At 40.5% G+C, this 27,554-nt stretch overlaps 1 protein-coding gene across 3 annotated transcripts in view; it reads left to right on the top strand.

Moving 5' to 3' along the window:
• LOC117832576 (dedicator of cytokinesis protein 3-like) overlaps window positions 1–27,554 on the top strand; it is a 267,287-nt gene that overhangs the window by 146,876 nt on the left and 92,857 nt on the right. For all 3 annotated transcript variants that reach the window (XM_034711939.1, XM_034711880.1, XM_034711804.1), the window contains exons 5-6: window positions 2,960–3,015; window positions 16,089–16,185. In XM_034711939.1, the coding sequence (XP_034567830.1) occupies window positions 2,960–3,015; window positions 16,089–16,185 (153 nt within the window). The remainder of the gene's footprint in view (window positions 1–2,959; window positions 3,016–16,088; window positions 16,186–27,554) is intronic.

The raw sequence follows: 27,554 nt of genomic DNA, 5'->3' as shown, positions 1-27,554 counted from the left end.
ATTAGGGTTAGGGTTAGGATTAGGGTTAGGGTTAGGATTAGGATTAGAGTTATGGTTAGGATTAGGGTTAGGGTTAGGATTAGGGTTAGGGTTAGGGTTAGAACCAGAACCGAACTCAGGCAAACAGAACCAGAACCAAACTCAAGCAAACAGAACCAGAACAAAACTCAAGCAAACCCAACCAGAACCGAACCAGAACCGAACCAGACCCGAACCAGAACCGTACCAGAACCGAACCAGAACCGAACTGTACCAGAACCGAACCAGAACCAGAACCAAACCAGAACCGAACCAGAACCGAACCAGAACCGAACCAGAACTGAACCAGCACCGAACCAGAACCAAACTCAAGCAAACAGAACCAGAACCAATCTCGAGCAAACCCAACCAGAACCGAATCAGACTCGAAAGAGAACCCGAACCAGAACTGACCCAGAAACTTTCCAGAAACTTACCAGAAACGTACCAGAACCGAACCAGAACCGAACCGAACCAGAACCGAACCGTACCACAACCGAACCAGAACAGAACCAGACCCAGAACCCTACCAGAACGGAACCAGAACCGAACTCAAGCAAACAGAACCAGAACCAAACTAAAGCAAACAGAACCAGAACTAACTCATGCAAACAGGACCAGAACCAGAACCAAACTTGACTAAACAGAACCAGAACCAAACTCAAGCAAACAGAACCAGAACCAACTCAAGCAAACAGTACCAGAACCAAACCAGAACCGTACCAGAACTGAACCAGAACCGTACCAGAACCGAACCAGACCTGAATTGAACCAGAACCAGAACAGAACCGAAACAGAACCGTGCCAGAACCAAACCAGAACTGAACTCAAGCAAACAGAACCAGAACCGAACCGGAACCAAACCCAACCAGAACCGAACCAGACCCGTAAGAGAACCGAACCAGAACCGTACCAGAACTGAACCAGAACCGTAACGGTCCAGAACCAAACCAGAACAGAACAGAACCAGAACCGTACGAGAACCGAACTTGAACCGAACTCAAGCAAACAGAACCAGAACCAGAACTAAACTCAAGCAAACAGAACCAGAACCAAACTCAAGCAAACAGAACCAAACTGGTGCAAACATTATTAACGTCTTCAGGTTGGCTTTTAGAAAAATCAGATGCCTCAGCTTGGATGGGCTGATCCGATTTCTCCTCTCAGTGAGTATTTGCCCGGTCTTCAAGAAGACTCTCTCAGAAGGAAGAGATGAAGCCAAGATACACAGCCTCCCCTCCATCACTTGAATCCTATATCCTCACATGTGATTGGCCGCATGGCCGCCATGCTGACCAATCAAAACAAAGTTCTGCTGTGAGCAGAGCTGGGGCTGAGCACTGAGAGAGCTCAGCAGTGAAAGGAACAAAACTGGGAGCCGGCTCTCTCTTGATGCGAGCCGGCTCTTCTGATTCACTATAAAGCATCTGCTCTCAGAGCCGCAGCTTTTGATCATGACACATCACTAATGTGCTTAATCTGTGTTACAATTATGAGGGGGCCTTAAACAATTTTCTCACCTGTAAGGGGTCCCTGGCTCCAAAAAGTTTGAGAACCCCTGCTCTAGCTAGTCGGAGTGCAAACTCCCGATAGTGAAAACAAATGGAACAAAAAGAGCGACACAGCTGCACAGAAACTCCACGTTGTAAAAATCGCTGATCATGATAGACATCGCCATGCAGGAAGACAGTTTACATTTTTTTAAACCTCTGAGAGATCTTCAAATATAGAGCGCGTCTTTACACCGGTGCGATTTTTTCAGAGTTTACGGTAACTCAAATAAAAAAACGTGACATTTGCTTTGTTTTATATCGACCACTTAGCAGGATGAATATCATGATTAAGCAGGTATATTTTGAGTTTGAGTTGAGTTGAGTTGAGAAACATTTGCGGCCATTTTTGTCATTCAGATCTATTTAGGTCATTAATGCACTGATCCTCTGATCATTATTATTATTTAATTATTTCATATTATTATTTAATTATTTCAGTAAGGCAGCTTCCTGATTCCTTTGCAGGCTCTTTTGTTTTTTTCTTAGCTCATTTTATATTTTTGGAGAAAAGAGAAAGCTGAGATGTTCCCATCATTGTTACTTGGTTTCACTAATTAAGTGAAGTGCTGTACATCTGTGGTTGCATTATTCTATTATCAATTTTCCATAATTTTTAAGTATGTAAGAGATGATTTCATTGATAGCCATAGACTTCATGTCTTTCAATGTAGACTTCCACTGAGAGGAACATATTAGACTATTTAGTAACTAAATTAGGAACTAAATTTAGACTGTCATACCAGCTTGATCATCAATGAAAATGTCCTGGAAATGTCCTGGAAAAGGATCTCTGGAAAAGAGTGGGAACCCTGTTAAATATTCTTCAAAAATAAACCTTACTCAGCCCATCTGCAGCAGCACGACTCTGAGGATGGAAAGGTCAGGAGGTTGCTTGCTCGGTTAGTCCATCTCTTTATCTCGGGCTGAAATACCTCAGCACTAACAGTCATATTTTGTAGAGTGATTTATGTCCCATGTAGGTGGACTTTAATGATTATGTGGTTCTTATTTACCTGTGTATGTGGCAAAAAGCTTTAAAAGCTTATCAAAGTAATGGAAACAGGGGCTTGACATCCATCATCAATCAATTCTAAAACATGCAGGTCTCTGATGTTTTAGTGTCAGAATAGAGGCCTTAATTTTCTCACTGATTGAATATATAATGCATTCATTACATCTGCAAAAGGAGCATTATCCCAAAGTGGTGTATAATAGAAAACAAACTGAGATATTTGCATCTCTCAAAAACATCTCCTCGAACAGCACTCCTGTGGTGGGCTGGTTGATTTATTTTAATGACAAGTTTATGTTTTATGTAGTTTATCTTTATAACTTCATAAAGTATGGTTTGATTTCTTACATTTTGTTTTCTCTCTCTGTCTCTTCAGGGAGTTTTCCCGGCCAGCTACATTCATCTGAAGAAAGCCATCGTCACCAACAGAGGGTAAGTTTACCAAACTCTACGATTATAAAAAAAAGCATAGTCCAAAAAGGTTCATTTGGTCTGACCCCGTTTTTAAGAATGTTGGACAACAGGGGGCGTGGTCTTCCTGACGTATCAGGTTGGACGACCAAACCTCTATAAATCAGCTGACAGACAACATCACGTGACTCTTCTGAAGAAAACTACAGGAAGTGTGTAGTTGAAACACGCCAAGGTAAAAAAGAAAAACACACTGGTCTAGTTAAAAGAACTGTCTTGCTATAAAAAAGCATAGTTTGAGTGTGTGCACTGTGTGTCCACTTCAGGGGTTGAGTTCAGCAGTATGTTTCCCATCTTTGAAAGCTGTCTGACATTTTAACTGGTTAGACTATTCTCACTCAGCACCGTCAATATTCAGACGAATCCTGTATGACACGCAACAAACGTTAGCCACATTGGTCTAGATCACTTGTGCCCCAGTGTGCTCTTCCCCTGTCCCTAAAACACAGGTCTTGGTGCAAGTGTGCAGTAAGAGGAAGCAATGGTCTGTCAACTGAACACTGTACCAAACTTTAGGACAAAAACAATCTTCAAAGCTCTTTATCCTCAAGTAAACTCTGCTTGATGCTGCTTACTTTTGGTCAGCACAACAGTAAGGTAACTCATATCTACTCTCAGGTTCAAGGTGTTTCGTGCTCGATGTGCAAACACAGATATCCTTATAAAACTTTCCTTGAGACGTGCTCACACAAGCTACGCCAGTATACTTGCATTAGCAGCAGTAACATTAGCTTACCAGCACTAACTGAAACTAAACACCAAACTGAACTATCACTGTAGCTCCACAATGAAGAGAGTTTCGGGGGTTTTGTCAGCTGCTTCTTTGTTTTAAGGCGTTCAGTTTATCTCTAACAACCATAGACTGCATAATTAAATGACGTAGTATCCGTGATGTCATCTGTTTCTGAAGCGCCGTTTTGAAGCCAATCGTCGGCAGGAGCCATATTGGAAATACTGATTACAACTAGTATGAGTTAAAGAGACGGGCTTTGAGCCTCATCGCCAACAGCTACAGTGTTCCCGCCTGTCAGTCAAGTCGGTCAAGTCAGTCATGTCCTTAAGTGGGCAAAACTCTTAATCTTAATATCTTCTGAACTGTCGTATTGTAAAAAAAATTCACCCCTGTATCTTCGACCGAAAGAGTTTTTTGAACCAGGCTGTAAACATGTTTATTTCTGCTGCAAAGATCTTCTTTTTTGAATGGGTGTGTATGTGGTTTCTGGTGTTTCTGCAGCCTGCCTCTAGTGGACGCCAGATGAACTGCAGTTTATAACACTTCTGCATTGGCTTCATATTTTGAGACTGGAGGTTGCCGCTTGCTAACAACACAGACAGGGCCGAACGAGAGATGTGACTTGCTGTTTATTGGGAGCAGAGTTTACGTTAGCTGGTGTCCACTAGGCGGTTTCACGTGTAGCTGTCCGGTACATAAAGATATCTCTGGGAGAACGTCTGGTGGCAAAAAATGTAAAATAAAAATAATGATATCAGTCTGAATGTAAGATGTTTGTTTGTCCCTTGAAATACAAAAAAGGGTGATCGCCTTATATTCGAGGTCAAAACTTTTACGTATGTTCATGATGGTACAGAGCTAATGCCTGATAGTTGCTCTGTATGACTAGAACTCTAAAATATTACCAACCAAACTGACCGACAGAAACATTTCCACCGTGAACTCTGAGAGATGAGTCAGTGATAAATAAAAAGAAAACCTTCTGCTGGATCTTTTTATCCGTTCATCACTCAGTCCCTTCCCTCTGTTTGCCTCGCCTCACACACTCAAAGAATCCAAATCAATTTCCACTCTCAGGCCTCTGCAGACTCAAAACACAACATCTTTGTGGTGTTTGTTCTCTGGTGTCCTTTCTATGATGTAAAACTGTGAAAGAGAACTCAAAGTCCGCTCAGTCATTTTGTCACTGTCTTCCTGTTATTGCTTACTGATCTGACCGTCCTAGAGAATACTGATGCCACCATCTTTCCGTGATGATGACACAGATGAGTGTTTTATTTTCCTCAGTGCTGTGAGGATGTTTCTCTTTAGATAAAGTCACTTAAGAGATGATTTGATTCTTGTTTTCTGTTGGGATCTGTTGTTTTGAGACTCGCTCTCTCTAAATAAAGTATGAACCGCCTCTTTCCTGATTCCTTATAAAGTTCAAGAGTACATATTTTAATACATTAACATAATGATTGGAAAAGCTTTTTTTTTAACTGTAGATTAATCAGAGTTACAGAGTGTGTCATGATTTGCATAAGAGATATTTAATTAAAGTCAGGGAGAGTAAATTAATTGGAATTAGTGAATCCTTAAGTGTTTGAAGAGGCCCTCCAGGGCAGACCGAGACTCTTTAACGCAGAGAGATGGAGTGTGTTCTACTGAACCTGAGAAACTGGTGCGCAGTGACGAATATAGCTCTGGACTATTGACTGAATGGATCTGGAAAGAACATTTTAAAATGTGTGTGCGAGCAGTCCAGGCTTTTAAGTTTATTCTTCTACTCAAATGCAGAAATGGCTTCACAGTCCAGCTCTGTTATCTGTGTCAGGACGATTCTGAATTAATGGTTGTTATTTCATATATTAAAGATCCACATTAATTTAAAGGTTCCAGTCTAATTAAAGTGAACATCAAAATAATGTACGTAGAGTCTATGAGGATGTTCCTCTGAGCTGGAAAACTTTAGCAACCACAGAGGAAACAAGTCCTCAAGGGAAACAAGAAAAACCTGTGATGAATTGAAATCCCTCAATCACTGCTCATCACATCAGTTTAATCATCATTTAAAATATGATCTGAGTATAGAGATGATTCGTGCATCAGAAAACAGTTAAAGTCACATGATTAGCTCTCATTATCTGCCTGTTAAGCTCTCATGACTGGACTCATCATTTGCTCCCCTGATGTGAGGAGGCCGTGCATTATCTTGTGTTTTGCGAAACTGGCTTTTATGAAGGGATTCTTTCAAAATATGCTCTTGCTGGTTACTCAAAAGTTATACACTCAAACATACAGTGTTATATTTGACAGAGCAGTGGTTTCACATGGAGTGTAATGACTCTGATAGAGCATAAAAATAAGGGTGCAGTGTGTGTAGTTGTCCCTGTACATCTCCCCCTCCCAGCCCCCTTTTCTGATGTTGAATGTCTTTCATGTTGCGGTCCTCAGAAATGTAGCCTTTCTGACTCTGGGGCTGTGTTCGTCTGCTGTTAAAGATTTATTTTGTCATTCCCTTTATTGAAAGGACAGCTGAAGAGTGAGTGTGGTAGACACACATCAAAGGAACAAACTTAAAGACAACTGAGGCAAAACAGGCACTTTATTATGTTAAGCATATTAGCATTGTGTAAACTAACAATGCTGAATAGCTAAATTCTTTATTCTTACACACTGTCTACTTGCCTAAAAGTATAAAAGCTACAGTCAGAAAACTGTGCTCCTCATCCAGGACCAAAGACTGGATTCCAGCTCACCTGCCCACATACCAATTTACTCCAATCAGCTGCACTCTAACGATGGCAGGACACTTAAAGGCACAGACATTCTGATCTGCTGCACAAAAACAGAACGATATTCATTGGAGAATATGTAAAGGCTACAAAAGAGTCAAATGAGGCACACAGACTAGACTTGTTCTGTGGCTCTAACACCTCAGACTAAGAGTTATGCATCGATTTGCATATTTGGGGGCGTGACCAAGTTGATTTACTGTTGGGGGCGATGTAGTTGTTTGCTAGGAGGCTGAAACCCCGCCTCACCTCGGCTGAGACTATGTTCATGTCTTATACAGTCTACAGTTGAAGCCTGTGGTCCTGACTGAGCTGGCATAGCTAGAAACTGAACAAACACCACTGCACACAACACAGAGACCAGACTTGTAGCCCCACGAGGTAGTAAAGGGCTGCAGTTGAACCAATGATCACCAACCCTCTCTTCTTTTGTGGTTAATGCGCTGCCCTTAAAGGGATAGTTCAGGGTTTTTGAAGAGTGGTTTGTTTGATAGTAAGTGTACTAGACACAGGGATTACTGTCAGCTCGGCCCCTTTGTAGAAACCAACAGAACCAGAATGAAGGCTAGGCTATCAGCCACTGCAGATGTGGTTCTGATCCAAACACTGTTGTCAGTGTAAGTGTCCAATCAGTTTATCATCTTTTCAGCACTTTTCTTTGCTTTCAGAAAGCCACTTTGATTTTACACTAATTTCTGACGAAGAATAAAGTCCAGACATGCTCTTTTTGTAAAGCGTCTTGAGAGATAACATTTCTTATAATTTAGTGCTATACAAATAGAATAATTGAGTACCAATAAATGAAGTGTCTGTTAACTAAAGTGAGTAAAAACCAGCATTTAAGACTTTTATTTATCTCGTTTTTTGCTTATTTTCTCTGAATATTGAGAAACCCTTGTAAACAAAGAAGCTGCCAGTCATCTTCAGAGTCTCATTTGTTCAGATCATCACTTTGAGGCATGTACGTCTGTGATTATAATTACACATAAAGCCTGATGTGATTTATGGATTTAAAATCGTCCTTTGAGTTGGCCCAGCAGTAAACAGAGAGAGAACAGAGATGTTCTGCAGCCTCCACTTTGAACACTGCGTCAAGTTGTCAGGATGTTGTGAAGAACACTTTGCCAGCTGTCTGCTCCTCTGCAGGATAAATACACTCCCAGCTGACATTTATAAATATCAGAAAACAGCTCCCCCACACTGCAGGATCACACCCACCGAGACAAATAAACCTGTCAACACACACACTTGCTGCCCGCACAGACTCAGACAAGATGCCGTTACAAACAGAGCAAACACAAGTTTATGAAAGACGTTTTAAAAATACTCACATGAAGGTTTGAGGAAATGAAATCCCAGGTGTGCTCACCTCTAACGTCTCGGGCTAAACAAACGTCCTCCTGTGGGCTGGTGTCTGCTCCCTGAGGAGGGATTAGAGGCTTCAGTGAGCTCCGTCACCTGGGATTACTTAAACTCTGCTGTGTCACTCACACTCCTGCTGCTGCTCTCATGCAGGTGTGCAGCATAAGGGAAGGTTCTGCACCAGAGAGCTCAAGGATTGTATTAAGATCCAGGAAGGCTGTCATGTTGTTTTGTCCTGGAGAGAAATGACAGAGCTATGGATTGATCTGACGTGTGTTTGTTTTAAGATCCAGGACAAGGGGTGATGTTTTGAAGGGTTTTGTTTTTGTCTGGAGGTTTAAATCAGTGAATGGATTGTGGTTTATGTCCCACCTCTAAAAACTCTCACGTGTTTCCTTTGCCCACAAAGTTGATTCACCCTGACATTAAACCAATGCAATGTGTCATTTCTAAATCTTAAAAATGTTTTGCTTTTGGGTCTATGTGGAAAAAAATCTACTTCTTTTGTTGTTTAGTCCAGAATTAGTTAAAGATATTGATGCCCATAAATATTTGAAATCACTACAATCAATTCAAAGATAGTTTTAAATGAATTAGTTTTATAATAAAAAACTTAAATCCTGAAATGTTTGCCCACTTCATATCATGATCATCAATGAATATCTCATCTCTCAGCTGCTGTTTGAGAGATGAGTTGTTTACATGTTTTTTTTAGTCTGTTTTGTACTGAAAGATGTACGAGGTTCTGAATTAACTCTTAAACTCCTCCGTGCGTTACACATTGCAGACGAGTTGTAACAGGAACATACATATCCTGCCTTTAATTGGCAGTATGTACGAGCCAATAGGTGGGACGTCACCTTTAGTTTTCTGAAGAGGCGTTTTGAAACCCAACGATGGTCGTCGCCATATTAGAAATGCTGAATTCAACTAACTTGGATCTTCAAAAGGTGGAGATGAGGCCAAAAGATAAGCCAGCTGACAAAAAGCTACAAGACACACATTTGTCGGTTATATGAGCTGAGATCCTAACGGCCAAATTCCAATGGATTCATGTCCAGTTAATTTCTGATCCATCATGGAAAAGGATCTTTCTATTCTAGTCAATGTGTTAACTTCCGCTGGATCTGCTCCGTTGTGTTCCAGCTGCGTCTCTGATCCAGCAGGTCGTAGCCCTTGGATACCGGATGCCAGAGCACGACGCATCAATCTCAACAGAGCAGATGGAGCGGGACAGGAAGTCAGGCACCAAAACAAAATGAAAACATCCGGTTAAATTTCAGAATAAAACACTCTGTGTTATTACCAAATCGTATTTCACTTAACTACGACAACAACAAACTGTCATGATGAGCGGAGCCAGGCCTGGAGTCAACAGGTCTGAGGTATTCAGAGGACCATGAAGAAAAAATGGACGAGGAGAGGAGGAGGATAATCCTTGACTGATTACTGCGGGAAAACCTCGTTCACATGACTCAAGAGATCTGGCAGTCCCGCTCTGTGCTCGGTCTGAAAGCACAGCCAGTGGGTGTTGACAGACGAGAGATCATGGAGCCGGACTGCAGCGGATCACAGACGGACCAGACATGGATCTGCTGGAAGTCCGATGTAATAATATCTAATTATGCAGAACTCTAAACCTTGATATCATCAAAATGTATGAGTTATAAAAGTAATTCACAGTTACATGAATACAGATATACAGATAGATATAAGACTAAAAGTAGAAGTGAAGATGTTTATATCTGCTGTGAAAACAGACTTTTTATTATGGGTATTAATGGGGACTCTTCAGCTTTTGGAGCCAGCCTCATGAGGACACTAGAGGAACTGCAGCTTGTTGCACTTAAAATAATTGTATTCTGTCTGAATATGTAAACAAAAACAGTAAAACACGTAAACCTGATACACACCTCACTCTCCCTCCTTTCATAAGAAAGAAACATTGATTTAAGAGAGTTCAGAACCACAGGATGTACACGTACAGTGTGTGAACTTTTGACACCATGTAGTGACAGTCAGCTCACATCAACATCAAAGAGGACAAATGACCGCCGTCCTGCGCCTGACCCTTCAGGCACGAGCCAGCATATGGAGTTTGAGGATGCTGAGCTCTGACACCATGTTAGTTTGTGTTTCTAAATATCTATTTATTATTTGTTTCAGTCTGCATAGACTTGAAGTGTTCTGGCTCTGCTCACTGCTGTTTACTTTTCATATTTTATGCACATTTATTAACTACAGCAGAGGGAGGACCCTACTGGGACTCAAGTTGTTATCACTCCTCCTGTCTTTGTGTCTTTGTGTATAATTAATTAGCAGAACTAAGCTGACTTAAAGAGCCACAAGATGATCAATGTGGTCGAGTCACACATCCTAAAATCACTGGAGTACTACAGAACTGTTTGTTAGAGCAGAGTGTAACAAAACTAAATAAAAATAAAAGTTTCCTCTGCACACACTTTCAATTTCAAATAAGCCTCCAAAGAACAGAGCTGTTTAAGTCTCATCACAGTTTAATCAAGAATCACTTTTTTATTCATGATGTGGAAATATTATCTTATTAACATCCTGGCTCGGCTTCAGAGACTCTGACACAATCAGCATTTAGAATTGTTTGTGTCTGTTTTTTATTCATCTCAAATTAAAATATATTTACAAACCAGTCAGATCCTCAAAGTAAGTTTTATTTTTCACTTTAAATCAGTAACTTTTTGTAAATATCCAAATTAGCAACTGGGGTAATTATCAAAATACTCAGTGGTAACTTAATGAATAAATCATCTCTTAATTTTTCACCATCAGGCAGTGAGTGTTTGCGTTCATGTGGGGCCGACTGAATCAACAGAAAGCTTTAAAGCCTGTGACTTTCTTCAGACGGTAATTAAGTGTGTTCTTTTAGACAGTGAGAGCCAAGACAGGAGGAAAACAGGTGTCTTTATTCTCACATCAGAGTCAGATCCGTGTTTGATGCTCCCTCTCCTCTAACACACAAGCTCTTCTCATGTTGGCTCTCTGAGGTCTTTAATGAGCGCTCCACTGCAGACACTGACTGATCCCAGACTTAGATTCAGGTCTGCTGCTGAATCAGTTCAACACGTTGACTTTTAAGTTCAAACCAGACACTGAAGCATGAATCATCAGCTGTTTCATCCTGTTTTTACCCAGTCCTGTTAGACATGAACAGTCCAGGTGTAACATTTAGATGATTGTGTTAAATTATCTTTAGATACATAATAATGTGTTTTATCACATTGGCTGGTTCTGACCGGTCTTCAGAGTCAGAGATTCAGGTATTTTCCTACGCAGGTGAATTCACTAAAAGGTCTGCTTGTAATCAGCACACATTTCTGATGCTTATGATAATGAAGTGTCTTTAAAGGGGGTTCAATTTGTGGTGAAACAAAGTAAGTGAAGAAGCCAAGAGACTCAATAATCATCAATGCTTTAAGGTTTTCGGTTGTTTGAACAAAGTGATGATTTAAGTAAGGGATAACGTATGATTAGTAGGTGGTTACTTAATCTGTTTTATTTAGATTTAGCATGCAAACCGAAACTAGTGTTTTAGCCACATTGTTTACCAATATGATGCTAATGGAAGCTAACGGTTTTACCTCACTGTACGGTCTATGGTGTCAGCAAGCAGAAGCTAAATATGCTTGATCTCTTCTCCACGGATTGATTTGACAGGACGTGTGATCAGTTTGTCTCTGGCGTTGTTCATATTAGTGAAAGTTAATAACTGTCATCAAGGGGTTCTCAAGAGGTTTTGACCAATTAGAATCAAGCATTTTACAAAGCCGGAAGATCAATAAGAAAGCTGTGTAATAAAGAAGTTTAACAGAGAGACAGTGAGAGTGTTTGAGGGTGAGATACTGCAGACAGATTTACAGAGGGACACACCAGCCTAGTGAACAAACACAGGAGCTTGTTTGGAAGCCCAGCTCATTGATAAATGACTCTTTAATAACCTGAAAGCAACATGTTCTATTTGTCTATGTGACGTGGTGTTTGGGGAAATATGTCAGTCAATAAAACATAAGAGTGGGTTTTGGTTCCAGGGTGTAATAAGAAGTCATTAGCTTTGTTTATACAGATTACTAATAATTATGATGAATGCCTGATCAGAATAAAAAGGCTCAGTCTGAGGAGGACTGTCCCATTGGAAAGGAATTTTCCTCATTCAGTCGTCAGGAGGGGTTCATGTTGTTTGTTACTCAGGTTGATATTCATGTAAACACTTGATCCAACTGTTTCCTCCTGGTTGCTGTAAAGTTCTGTTACTGAGCAAGTCTGCCCAACATGACGTGACGAGTCTTCAATATCGTCAGTAGAAGTTTGGGTAGAGAGAGTGTTGGAGCAAACAAAAATGTAGATGACACGACTTTTTATCAGACGCTTAAGAAGAAATCAGGATTGTTGAACGTCTTGATATAATACATAAATAGATAAAACACAGACATCAAAAGTCACAGACACAAGGGAGGAGGATAATTCAAAATCTGTAATGAACAGAGAGGAGGCGGTTATTATTTTTATATTACTGTATTTGGTACACATCATGTACGATGACGCAACAACAGCAGTGCTTGTTAACATCAGGAACAGATGAAGGAAGAATTAGTTCTGCTACTTTCAGCGCGTTAGACCAGGTAAGACTCTCCACAGGTCAGAGTGTCACGTCAGATCACTGTATTCAGCCTCCATGTTCACTGTGACGTTCAAACTCTAATCAGTCTTTTTTAAATGGACTGAAACAATATTTCACATGCCTTTCAAAAACTTAAAACTTATTTTTTAGCTATTTAACTTACACATGTTACATACTGTTTTTTTTTTTGTTTTTTTTTTATCTAGAACCAAAGAACATGACCATATTTCTCCTGTGTTAGCATCTGTACACTGGCTCCCTGTATGTTTTAGAATTAATATTAAAATTGTATTGATTACTTTTAAAACTCTCCGCAGACTTTTTCCTAGCTACATAGCAGACATTTTAAAACCATAAGAACCAGCACGTACATAAGATCCTCGGGCAGATGTTTACTGTGCGTTCCAAATGCAAGGGTTAGAGCATACTTTACATAGCATACACACAAAACAGACATTTAACACAGAGGATTTCCTAATTTTAACTGAACTTTATTTTATTTTAATTGAGTTTAACCATTTTAAATACATATGTTTGTATACATATTAAAATGATTTTATTCCTTTAGGGTTCTTTAAATGGAATTTGTTCTTGCCTTGTGTGATTTTATGACCTGCTTGTTTTATTTTGCTGCCCATGTTAAGCCATTTGTAACCTGGCTTTTGAAAAGTTCTCTATAAATAAAATGATCATTATTATTATTAGTGGTAGTGGTAGTAGTATTAGTAGTAGTAGTATGAATTATTATTATTATTTATAATTTATTATTATTATTATTATTATTATTATTATTATTATTATTATTTATGGTGCTTAAAGTATGAAACTTTCAGAAGTTGCATATTTGTACAGGACTTAATGCCAAACTTTGTTTTCCAACACCTTCCCAAGTATTTCCTCTTGCCTGTACATAAGCAAACTGTGACTGTTTGCAGCATGACTTTTTTTTAATAACAACTGCACAAACAAACGGAGACACTGGCTTACTCAGCAAGCTTATACAGAGCGTGTTAATATACCGTACAGAACGTAACGTGTTGGGAGAGAAGTGAGAGAGTGGTGAGTAAAGAGGGAGAGGTAGCATTAGACCGATGAAGGATAAGTGTCTATGAGGGACAGAGAAATGTTCAGCCTGAGATAAAAGTGTCTTGGTTAATGGATGGAGAGAGTGTGCATGTACATTTGCCCAAAAAAAAGATGAGAGCAGGATGAGAGAGAAGTCAGGTGAGGTGAAGGAGGCATGAGAGCCGGAGAGATAAGAATGCAGGGTGGGAAAATAATGTGGGTCAATGACAGAGGAGAAACAAGGGAGGAAATGAGAGAGGAATGGGAATAAGCAAGAGAAAAAAGAGTAAATGAAGGAAGAAAAAACCTGGAGAGAAGAATAGAGCTGAGAGGAATGATGGAGATGTGCCAGGACAAAAAGAAAACTGAATGAGGGAGGGGAAGAGGAGGGGAGGATTAGCTGGAGTGAAAAGTAGAACAGAGGAAAAGAGGAGGAGAAGCGTCACAGAAACAAGTGTAACTAATGTGGGTGAAATCAGCAGGCGGCCGGCAGCGACAGCTCAGCGGGGAGATCAGCTTATCTGGCACACTGCTTTTATTAATTAATCAGTTATGAGACGGAGGGAGGGAGGGGGAGAGAAAGAGGGAAGAATATGGGAGAGGCAGAGTAAAAATGGAGTACGAGAAAGTAAAGCGAGGGGAATAAAGGAGTGTGTGTGTGGTACTCTGATATTCCTGACTGCAGGGCTGAGTGACTCAGCTTTCAATTTTAGCGAACAACTCCCCGATGTTCAGAGGTGTGTGTAGAGGAGGGGGAGAGGGGGAGCAGGGATTCTTAAAGCGGGAGGTGAGCTGAGGTCCCGTCTTCAGGTGGAGCTGCAGAGTTCTCAGTTTGGAAACATCAGGAAGGTTTGCACGTAACAGATTACTCACTGTAGAAGAAGACTGCTGAGGCTTGCTGTTGTGTGGGCGTGCACTGTTATAATCTCTACATCACTTTTCTGTTTTATTACAAACTCCACAACTCAATATAAGAAACGTAGTATATACTGTATGCTGTTTAAGTAAGCATAAAAGTCAGAATATGACTCGGGATCTGTAGCGTTTTTAAGTTTCTACTAAACATGGAATCAAGGCTGAGAGGACAGAAGAGAGACAAATAGAGCTGGGCGACATTTAAAAAGATGTTATTACCATCAAAAATTTTCCTATCAGTCGATATCGTTGATTATCAAGGTGAACATCAAATCATTTCATTAAAGGCAGATTTTTGGTCCTCAGTGGAAGTTGAAGAAACCAGATGGTTTGTTAATTTGTATCTGGATTTAGTTCTCTGATAAACTTCTTGAATCCATCATTTCTGACAGTGCTAACAGGAAGCAGGTCTTTTGTGTAAGATCAGATTTTTGTGAAGTTTTAGTTTGTAGATTCTTATTTTCCTCAGGTTGAGATAATTTACATAATTTGATTTAAATTTACAACAAAGATCAAATTGTACACGGTGTATCAGTTTAGTAGAGATTGTTTTTAGTAGTGCTCTTCCCTTGAAGACTAATAAGTGTTACGGGTGAAGTGATGTTGTTTCCCACAGTGCAGTGAAAGCATCACGGTTATTAGGTTTTCAGTTCTACTACAGTAACAGTGGACATTTAACGTGTTTACACAGCAAAAGTTGTCTCTGTACTCTTCCTCTCCCCACATCCTGAAAGTATATTTAATTAAGTTTATTAAGTTAATAGTTAACGCAAAGTAAGCACAGTGCTAGAGTAACGACTCTTCTATGAGCTGGTAGGTTTTGAGATTTCTTCAGTGTCGCTGTCGCTGTGTTACCATTCCACTGTAAACGTCTTTAAGCCCACCTACCTCTAACCCGTGACATGATCTGCTGTTAAATTCTGTCTTCTTCTTCTGTTTAATGTTGGGCGGCAACTAGCATTTAAGGCACATTAACGTCCCTCCTTTTCCAGTGGTTGGGGGCTGTAATTACAGGTTTAGATACATCCAATTTTTATCGACCATTTGTCATATTTATATTAAGAAAAATTGTATTACGATAATTATCGTTATCAGTTTATCGCCCAGCCCTATGGGCAACTACTGAATAAAGCAATCAGCAAAAAAAACTTAATTTCACGTGTTTGTGCAACTTTGAAAGACGTTATCTAAAAGATCCCGGGCTTCACTGAGTCTGAGTGTTACAGATCAGACCACTTCCCTGGATCCCCTCTGCTTAACCACATGTCTGTGGGTAGCTGCAGGCCGGCTGTTCTTCTTCTGTGGTGCAGTGAGTTGTCACTCCAACACGCCTCACAGGGTTCACTGTAATTCACTATTGTTGTAGCCTAACTGTATGTAAAGAGACACAATAGAGCGAGGCCTTTGGTGCCAAAACAAGGTCAACAGTATAAAGAGTTCCTCTGCTCACTGTCTCGTGGACATGCTGCTCTCCGTGTCCTGAAATGTGCCTCTGTTATTTAACCAATGAAAATCTGCTCTTCTGTTTCAGGCCCCATGAGACAGTGGTTCCCCTCGAGGACCCCATCGTTACTGAGGTGACGTCAACCCTGCAGGAGTGGGCCTTACTGTGGAAGCAGCTCTATGTGGTAAGAAGCAAATGAAACCTTCTTGCGTCACGGCCTAATGCAGGGAAGCCAAGCGTTAAAGACCGAGCACACCAGAGGCCCTGTGTCCCGTCATGACGAGTCACTTAAAACACAGGTCACTGACTCAAACAGACCTCTGTTGTGTAATCCCGTTTAAATTGATCCAAAACAAAAAGTAAAATAGCTGGAGCATTCATTTTAACGCATCATAAAACAGAGGCTGCTGACTTTCACGTCATTCTGTTTTATGGTCACTAATGAAGCCGTTCAGTTCTGTTACGTGCCGTGTTAAATCTCTGTTTGCATAATCCTGTTTAAATTGATCCAAAATAAAAACTGAAGTAGTTAGAGCAGAACTAACACAACTTATGTAACGTTTGGGCTGCACAGATTTTAGGGACATGAAGCATCTGAGGATAATTTGAAGAATCACATCACCAGCAAATAGCAAAGCAGTGAAGAAGAGTACCAAAGTAGGCACAGCATAGAACTTTAAAAGTTGCAGTGTGTAATAAATAACAGCAGACTTAGTAGAGCTGGAGTATAATATTCATAAGTGTGTTTAAATTAAACTTCTACGGGAGCTGCCATGTTTCCCTGACATGTTTCTACAGCAGCACAGACAGCATGTCCCTCAATGACACATCATAAAGTCAGGGATGTTGTTTTTTGTTTCCTCCGCCTCATACTTTCATCTCGCAGCACCAACTTCATCACTCTTCTTTCTCTTCGGCATTATGATTGTTTACACCTGTGATTTTATCACTTGCAGAGCGCTCTGTGCAGAAAGAGAGGGAAAAACCAAACATGCTAGACTTTCTGTTGGGTAGGTCTGGAGGTCAGGTTCTTGTGAGGTGTCCTAAATATGTGCAAACATACAATTTTGGGCTAAACATCGGGTTGCTTCCTGTTAGAGATGTTCGGTAACTTTTGCAGGGATGGAGTCTGTTCTCAGAGCTTCAGGGGCTCACTTGCTCCGGCTCAGATGGGGACACGCTGCTTTGAATTCTTCCTGAAAAAGAAGCAAACACTGATTCCTTTGCTTTCAGTCTGCCCTCAGATATGTAAAGTTTCTCACAGCTTGCTTTGATGATGTTCATGCTGAGAAACCAGAAGTTGTATGACCTCGTTTGACACAGAACGGTGCTGTAGCAGAAACCTGGGTCATTTTTTTACATACTGTATCAGAAGCTTTAGAGTCATTTCAGGAGATTGCTTCAGCCAGCAGCCATAACACAGGCGGTAACTCCTGCAACACAATCTTTAATCAAAGGTGTGTCTGATCAAACAGCGCAAACACTGTCTGAGTTTTATTTGAAGTGTGTTGAAAGCTGGGAGGTCAAAGAACAAAGCCATGCCACCAAATAAAACTCCGTGTAAAGGATTTTAGTTTTACTTAAGTGTTCTTAAAGTGCAGTTACAGGTCAGCTGCTGCAGGCGATCAAAGATATCTCACAGTGAGAGAGGAAACGGTCCTTCTCTGTCAAACTCATGAACTACAAACAGCATGAGATCATGACAGGCTGCATCCCTGCTATCTCATCCTGTGTCCGGTCCTACTCTGTGTGTAAGCATGTGTGTGTGTGTGTGTGTGTGTGTGTGTGTGTGTGTGTGTGTGTGTGTGTGTGTGTGTGTGTGTGTGTGTGTGTGTGTGTGTGTGTGTGTGTGTGTGTGTGTGTGGTTGTCCTAGGTGTCACCAGGCAGGGTTCATTTCAGTTCAGGGCAGAGTTGTAGAGTTTTCAGCAGACTAACAAGCTCAGGACTCACATATTGCTCCCTGCATGGAGCCTCACTCCTGCTGGAAGAGGTTGCCTTCACTGAACTCTGACAGCTTGGAGTAGTCGGTTTTTAAGCCCACAACATCCTCAAGTATTAATTAGGGGTATTTATTTTATTGATGCTGAACTGCAATACTCTAAAAATGAATGTCCACATCCCAGGAAAAAAGAAAGGATGAATTTAATTCAGATCTTAGAAGTACAGTTTATTAAAAAACAAACTTTAAATATTAAAACTCAGTTTCTGTGTTTTCAGATGTTTTTGAGCTAAACTGTCATGCAACAAACACCAATAACTCAAACACACAACCGGCAGAGCAAAAATGTAAACAGTGTGTTTTCTAAAAGATAACTATTGATATATTTTTTCTGTATGAGGAAATCTACTTCTTTTATCATAACTAACAGTGTCCCACCCTCCCAATTAGTGTGTGACATTGAATAACTAAATATAGTTCTACATTTTAAAAGGCAGAGGAGGGGGATACTGGCTGCTGTCCCCTTCTTATAATCTTTTATGGATGTTTATTTGCTGCATTCACTGTAAAATCTTGAAGCAAAATTCATGATTTGTAGAGTCTCACTTACACCCAAATTATACAGGGAGCATGTGCGCAGCATTCCGTCAGCGCCACAGGTTTGCTCCGTCCGAAGGCATGCGTCCTGCTACACAGGACTCCTCGTGTTGGAAGCATGGCACAGCTCAGAGAAGCTAGGATCAACTGGGTCAAGTAGAGAGAACAACATACAAACAACAGGTTACAGAGCCTTTCTGTGGTTGAATCATTTGGATAGTAGTCCGTTACTTTTGTGCTTCTATCATCACTGAGTAGGCTGCATAACTATAAAGTTTAGTTTTTTGCAGGTTTAGTTGAGTTTAATAGTAATAATTCTTCTCTACTTTGTTGTCCTGTTACCTTCTGACACAGTTATCATCTTAAAGTCCTGTTGTAGTCGACATGGATGTGGCTGTTTTGTAGCTTACATCCATAATAAGATAAGATAAGATAAGATATTACTTTATTGATCCCCCGGGGGGGAAATTCAGTTGTTACAGCAACCCAGACATAAGTACAATCAAGAAAGAAGTTTCAATAAGTACAAAATAAGTACAAAATAAAAATAAAACAAAATAACATAAAATAAAATAAAAAATAACATAAAATAAAATAAAAAATAAAATAAGTAAAATAAAATAGATAAATAAAGCTAGAGTACAATTTAGATATATACAATGTTACAAATGGAATTCAAATTAAATATAAGTAATTACAGGCAGTATTAAAAAATGTTTCAGTAGTGACAGGTTGACATTGTGTGATTGGGGTTGGTTATGACAAATTAAGCAATAAATAGAAAGAATATTTGTATGTAATATGACCATGGGTTGTAGTTAGAATAGTAATGTAATATAACAAAATATAATATAGCAAGATAATTATATAATACAGTATATTATACATTATAATGCCAGCAGCAGTCAAGAGAGGGTTCGGGATGGGATGATGGAGTGTGACAGACAGAGCAGGGATGTTATGGATCTGTTCATGGGGGGGGGGGGGGGGGGGGGGGGGGGTCAGTGGTCAGCATGGTGCAGTCTGTGGCCTCCATTACTGTTCAACAGTCTGATGGCAGTGGGCACAAAGGAGCGCCTGAAGCGTTCAGTCTTGCATCGTGGTGGAATGGTATGAGTATTTCTAATCTAAACAATGGTCAGGAGTCCGTAAATGTTTTTTTATTTGGAAATTAAGCAAATGTAACCTGCGATCCTCGTGCCTGACTTCCTGTCCAGGTTGATTTTCTCTGTTCAGCTTGATGATTGCTGCTATCTTTAGCGGAGCGGTGCCAGAGCACGCTCCAAAGACGGAGCTGAGACGTGCCGCGGCGCTCCCTGTGTGAAGATGAGCATTGACTAGAATGGAAACGTATCGGCTGCGCAGTGCGTGACGCATCCTGTATGAATTGGGGGTTAGCATCCAACCAGGGAGTGTTGGTGAACAAGACAGAAGATGAACATATGTGTCAGCTGCTCCAAACTGGATAGATCACTAGCGCCTTATATATATATATATATATATATATATATATATATATATATATATACATATATATATATATAAACAACAACAACAAAAAAACAGTCTTTATGAATAAATAAGTCAGAGTCCTCGTCTGCGACACTTTAGTCTAGATGCAGTCGAAGTTGGAGTGAGCCCAAGTCCGAGTCACCCATGCTTGAGTCCAGGTCAAGTCACAAGTCTGGAACATCGGTACTCAAGTACGAGTCCTGAACTAGAGCACTACAAGACTGGTTTAAAGGAAATTCCATTAAGTTAGATGTAAAACTTTCAGGTTTACTCAGTTTCTGTATGAACTAGTTTTAAATTGTAAATTGCTTTCTGGTCTGAGTAAGGGCGGAGCAGAGTTTCCATCCTGCTGCTGCATCTCAATCTCAAATGTTACTGATCACAGAATGTCCAGTGAAGTACTACTTTTTCTTCAGATTGTTGATGCAGGTGTGTTTGTGTTTTGCAGTTTAATTCAGTATCAAAAGACAAATTCAGACAAGTTTGGACAGATTTCAAAATAAGAGGGGGAGTCTCCCTTTCATTGTCACATTTAAACCCTCTTCTTTAGCTAGCCTGTAAAGGTATTTTCTTTAAAGTGTTTTAGTTTACTGAAGATGTGGGAAGTGGGATGATTTATTTATATTTTCAAAAAACTGTATTAAAATGCCACCAGCAGTTTAGACTTAATTTAGATTCCTCTGGTTGAAGGGAAGGATTTATGATGAGCTCTTTGGGCATTTAAAAAAAACAGAATCTTTGTTTTCTTTAAACTCAAGGTCAGAGTCTTCTACCTGGACATGTTATGTTGGAAAGATGAATACTCGCAGAGGAAGGTTTTTTCCAATCCTGAATAATAAAGATTATTACACACTACCTGTCTCATAGGAATGACTGAGCGGTGTTTGAGTGATTTTAAGTCTTCATGAAGAGGAATAATGGACTCATTATGGACTGAAGCTGTAGATTTTTGAATAGGTGATAAAAATGTACCTGAATGTGCAGCTAGAACATGATAGAGGAACAAAGATTTAAATTCAGTGAAGCTGTGGACAGTTTCTCTCTTACAGATCTAGAGACATCCTCTCTTACATTTCTTCTCTCACCCATCCTTCTACCTGCCTTTTAAACCTCTGGACATCTTTCTGCACATGGATGCATAAAGAGACAATCTTTCAAACTTGTTGCAATCTCAATTTGTCCCTGTCCTCTCTGCCCCGATGCTTCTCTGCATCTTCCTCCCGTCCTGATGATTCTTGACGTTTTTCCGTCTCTATATCTTTATCTTGTTTTAATTCAGACTTTGCTGTCCTCTGAGATGAAGACACAAAAAGCTGTGACAGGTGCTCTGTTTCTGTGCTGTCAAACGTCACATCAGTGTGTCACAGAAGAAGCATGGATGCTTTAATGTAAAAATCCTGCAGTCGAAAACGCACCTGTGTTGTGTAGATGTGAATAAACTGAGCGGTAGATGGAGAGATGTTCATGTGATTATAGAAAGGACTGACTGACTTAAATGTTCACACAGTGTTCCTGTAGAGAGGTGCATGTGTAGACTCATCATCATAATTATTATTAAAAGGACAGGTGGAGGATGGAGGAAGAAAGATGCTGATGTAACAAAGTTATAAACACATGAAACGTGTTCTTTACATGGTTAAACTGTGGAGCCAGATAAGACGAATGAGACACCAACATTCAAAGGACTGTTGGCGTAACATGAGGATGTTTTCATGTGATAAGAAGCAGCTATCCACACTTAAAAAGCTTTTCATAATGATTTAATTAAAATGATTATTTATTACTTTAGCTGACGTAAACCCAAGAGAGAGTGTGACTAACAGGAGAGAGCGCAGCCTGTCATCTGTGAAGTCTGAATAAGAGACAGAAGAGAGACTGGACTCAGAAACAGATCTATTACGTGTGATAAAAACAGAAATAGAAACTCAGGGGAGATGATGCAAAGGCAGGCTGTGATGGCGGAGCTGAAATAGATTTATTACTCAAAGAGCAATAACACAAGGCTAACAGAGTAATGTGAAAGAGAAGGTAGAAACAAGGAGAGCGGTCCAGTTCAGGCGAACAAATCAAAGTGTCAGGCAGGAAATGAAGAGTCCAACGACAGGAGAGAAGAAGAGAGGATGAGACAGAGGACAGGGGAGGACTCTAACATGGTTTGAAGACACACTGCAGATACTCGTACACATTTAATACACTGGAAAGGTGAGGTTAATCAGCCACAGGTGAGACTGATTGGGCAAAGATTAAATTAATCAGGGGGGGAACTAACAAGGGCACGAAGTGAAGTGTGAAATGAGGAGGAGGGAAAACAAAAGAAAACAAGAAATGCTTCCTGAACAATGAAATGAAAGAAACAGACAAAATCCATAACAACCCAACAAAACAAAAGTCTGACATCCATCATCGAAATGTCTCACCTGACTGAGCATCATAAATCATAAACCATTAATGAAAAAGAGTTTAAAGAAGATCAAATTCAGAGGTGCAACCAGCCAATGTACCAGTGTTAATGCAGAGGGAGATAATCTGGCGTGTTACGGTACTTTACCCAGAGGATGGTACTCGAAGAAGCAAGTGACTGCTTCAATGCTTAAAGCATGCTGGGTACATAACTAGGTGGACCAGAGGTGACGCCACTGTTTAACAGCTTATCTTCATCTTTAGGTCACATTCATGCATTAAAGGAAAACTGTAGGGTATCATTAAGTAAATAAACCTCATGGAGTGCTGGTTTGAGTGAAAAGACTCTTCATTTAAGGCAACAGGTGACCAGCGGAGGGAGGTGGCACAAGTCTCTGTGAATTGGTCACGGGCAGTGAGTCCGTATGTACCTCACTACAACCAATGCTGATCTCGAGTTCCGTATGGGTGGCTTGAAGGGGGAAAATAACAAATGGTGCTATCGAGAGCTACACATCTGCATGTGAGCTTGTGTAAGCTTCATGATCTTATCTTTTCCCCTTATTTATCTGGTTTTGTACTTATCTGGTTAGTATGTTGTCTTTGGTTTTCTTTGGTCTGTGTTTCTCTGTGAACATGGAGACCTCTGTTTGCTTTTTAGTGTTTTTATTTTTTCACATCACTGAGGATGCAGTTGAGTGTGCAGCACTCGAGTCAAAGTCAAATTTCCCCAAGGGGCCAGTAAGTGTATCGTATAGTGTTGTGCCGTGTTGCATCATATGGATTCCTAACCCATCATGCTATATTGTATCGTATTGTGTCGTGTCGTGTCGTACCATATCATATCATGTTGTATCATATCGTATGGTATTGTGTCATGTCGTATCGTATCGTATGGTATTGTGTCGTATCATATCGTATGGTATTGTGTCATGTCGTATCATATCGTATTGTGTCGTGTCATGTCGTATCATATCCTATTGTGTCGTGTCGTATCATATCGTATCGTATTGTGTCGTATCATATCATATCGTATTGTCGTATTACATGGTATTGTATCGTATCAAATTGTATCTCGTCTTATCAAGTCATGTCATATCGTATCGCCTTACAAAGATACTCCTCTTTATAAGCTCCTTTTAAGCTTTTTCATATAATTCTAATGTAAACTATCATTTGAAATAAAATAAAACAAATCTAAAATACTGACACTGAATCACAGGAATGCATGTATGGATGCACATGACATACCAAAAGAAACACACACCCTCTGCTCCCTCCTCTCAACCAGATATCCATACAGACTCACATGGACGTATGATTCACACATGGTGATCTACAGTGTACACATGGATGAACCGACAGAGTGCAGAGACACATCAAAGCGCTGGGTTCAGAATAAATGGATGCTCGTGGCACTAAAGCCTCCAGAGGTGACGAATGCAGCAGAGCAGAATGACAGAGAATCTCACCTACTCTCTCTTCGAGAGAGAAAATAACACACACACACACACACACACACACACACACACACACACACACACACACACACACACACACACACACATATGCACACAGTAAACACACATGTTGGTTATGTGTGTCAGTACTGTGCTGTGTCGATGCATGCTTTTGATGTGGTTACATCTTTGTCATTCACTGTCCCTTTCTGATCACTCACATCCTCTCTCTCTAGTGTACTGTGTGCAAGTGGTTTGTAGAGAGCCTCAGGAGGTATGGGGTATGAGTGTTAGTGTGTAAGTGTGTGAGAAAGAGAGAGAGTGAATCAGTGTATGTAAAAGAAAAAGACATACAACTTTTGAATGGACTGAGTGTTAAAGAAAAAGGGAAAGAAAGACTCAAGAAATAAAAATAGACTGGAAATGTTTGAACCAAGGGGAGAGAAAAATAATCACAAAAACTTGGATTTGATTTATCTTTGAGGCGTGTGTTACAAAACAGATTAAACAAACCCAGGCTATCTTCATCATCTGGCTTTACTAACCCTGACTGCGCTATCCTTAGATTCCACAGGAAATGTTTACATCTCATGCCGTCACCACCACACTCTGGAGCTGATCCGTGCTGGTTCAGGTCATTGCTCGTGTTTCCACAGGGAGCGCTTGGGTGCGTCTCAGCTCCGCCCCAGAAGCGTCCTCCCACTCTGCTCTGCTACAGTTACATGCAGGGTGAAGCCTGGTTTATGCAGTAACTGCATATCCTGCTTTGTAGTTTTGTGCTTTTGTTAACGTTGGACTATAAACACTGAGACTGACAGAAAAATCAACGCTTCATGCCACTCTGCCCCGTGAACGAAAACAGAGGAACCGAATCTCTACACAAATAGGATCTGAGTAACAAGAGTTTAACCCACTATCACACCAACAAAAACACACTCAGAAAAAAGTGACATCGATATCAGAAAGCAGGAAAACATGTCAGTGAGTGTCACAGCCTCAGAGGAAAGCAGCTGAACACCCTCAGCTAAACTCCTCCACAGTGTCACTTCTCTCTGCATCTCATTTCGTTTCTTTTGTCGTGTTTGAACATTTTTTCTCTTCAGCCATGTTAGCACGCCTGATTCTTCGTCTGGCATTGTTGGCCAAACTAAAATCGCTGAACAAATATTGGAAGGGTTGCTTTGTGAATATCAGAGCTTATTGGCTTTTAAACAGCGTTGATCTGATGTTTGGTTTAGAAGAGAGTGAGCTGCACTCACAAACGCTGCCACCACTGAGGGCTGGGATGTCAGAACGATGGATTGTATTCCTCCTGCTTTTGCTCTCCACACAGCCTGTCATTCTCCATACACCAAAGCCTGCTGATACCTGATGGTCAACACTCAGACTACAAACTGAGTAGATTCTACACTTTATGATAATCTGTAAATAGAGATTATATAGAGATAATCCAGATTCTGTCTCTTCCTCCAACGTTATTTTCTCTTATCCTCTGATTTTTCCTGGCTCTGTTGTCTCTCACATACTGATGTCAAAAAGATAAGATTGAATGTGTGTGTCTGCTTGTGTGGGAGGGATAAATGTGTGGACAGGAAGGATGGAGGGGAGGGAGTGGTGACAAGTAAACAATGACGGGGATGTGAAGACGAGAACGAAGGCAGAGGGAGACATTTCTTTGCGGCGAAATGTGCAGACAAGCCTGTGTGGATGTTGTGTGTGTGTGTGTGTGTGTGTGTGTGTGTGTGTGTGTGTGTGTGTGTGTGTGTGTGTGTGTGTGTGTGTGTGTGTGTGTTTGTGTGTGTGTGTGTGTGTGAAGCTGGGATGAGAGACAGAAATGATGGCGGGGGATTGACAGTCAGTGGGAGGAGGTTGTCCTCGTCCAGCTCTTCCAGCGTCTCAGTGATTTGACATTTTTCTCTGGCTGTGAAGATGTAATGAATGTGAATGTGAACAGACACTCAGTTTGAAGTTTCAAGCTGAAATGCTCAGGATAGACTGAAGATATGAAGCTGACAAACCTCCAGCTAAAGTTTAATATTTGTTTGGGAAAGTTGTAAAGACCCTGCTGACTTTTTTATACAACACCTGTCTGCCTTTATTTAATAGATTACATGCAAAGATTCCTGCCATCTTGGTTATATCTTACTGGAAAAGTGTTTTCATTTTCAATACATAAAGAATTAAACTCTAGGGAACATGCATACAAACATTATCAACAAAAACATTCAGTAACTTTATCAATGTCTATTCTACGAATCTGTTTAAAAGAGGGGGAAATAAAAAAAACTCTTGGATTGTCTTTACAGAGATACACTACCAGTTAAAAAACGAACAACATAATAGATTAAAGTCACAGGCCACTCAAATTCTTTTACAAGATCTGATAACCAAGCTAAACATTCAGTCTGAACCATGAGCACACAGCATGATGAGGCATTACATGTAAAACGTTGCTGGAAGGCAGCAGAGCATGATACAAATCACTGTTGCATTGAGTTCACCCTGCTGCACAGATACACAGACATGCATTTACCCGCATTCATCTTCAGTCACCTATGTGCTGAAGCATGCTTGCATTCACACATGTGATGAATTACATGGTTGCAAGGAATTCTGTGCAACATAAGCTGTATTGTGTACTGGATTTCCCCCCAGGGATGAATAAATTATTTCTGATTCACGTACGCACAAAACTCCTGAAAACTACCCGAAATGTTCGGTGTGAGCAGCATGTGTGAACACAAACTGACAAAATATAAACTCGACTTGACGCAGACGTTTCCTGCCAGCCCCGTAGAAATCTGTGCAAGTTTGAGGGGGAGCAAATGTGACAATGCAGCAGAAAATATTTGGGAGTGAGTGGGAGGGCGGGGGAGGTGAAGTTTATATTGTGTGATTGGTGTGAACCCGAAAGAGTGACACATATCAGTGTGATTAAAAACATCCAGAGTTGAAGAAATAGAATCATTTTCAAGACCAGGACAGTGTGGATGGTCCAAGTGCATGGTGCATTGATAAAAATAAAAGAAGTGTCATTATACTGTATAGGTCTCTGTTGCTTCCTCCGCCATCATGTTGTAAACATTACACCGGGGATTTCATAGCATGGTTTGGATGTCAAGTCCTGCCTCCAAAGACTCATCCCCCCACCACCACCAACCCCCTGGTCCAAAAGAGGAGACTTCAAACTCTAAGATAAGATAAAATAAGATAAGATATTACTTTATTGATCCCTGGGGGGGGATTTGGTTGTTGCAGCAACCCAGACATAAGTACAATCGAGAATAAGTTCAAATAAGTAAAATAAGTAAAAATGAAAATTGATTAATAAAGATAGAATCAAACTTGAAGGTATATACAAATGTTACAAATGGTGTAAATAGTAGTAATTACAAGACCAACCACAGAGAGGGTCTTCCTTACCAGTTTGTTGAGCTTGCTGGCCTCACCTGTCTTGATGCCTCCCCCCAGCACGCCACAGCAAATAACAGAGCACTGGCCATCACAGACTGGTAGGTCTTCAGAAGCCTGCTGTAGACACTGAAGGACCTGAGTCTCTTCAGGAAGAACAGCATGCTCTGTCCTTTCCTATAGATGGCTTTGTGTTGGTGGACCAGTCCAGTTTGTTGTTGATTTGGATGAGT

Source organism: Notolabrus celidotus, chromosome 1 (assembly GCF_009762535.1).
Source record: "Notolabrus celidotus isolate fNotCel1 chromosome 1, fNotCel1.pri, whole genome shotgun sequence".
Classification (NCBI taxonomy): Eukaryota; Metazoa; Chordata; class Actinopteri; order Labriformes; family Labridae; genus Notolabrus; species Notolabrus celidotus.
This window is presented reverse-complemented; position numbering and strand designations above follow the sequence as displayed.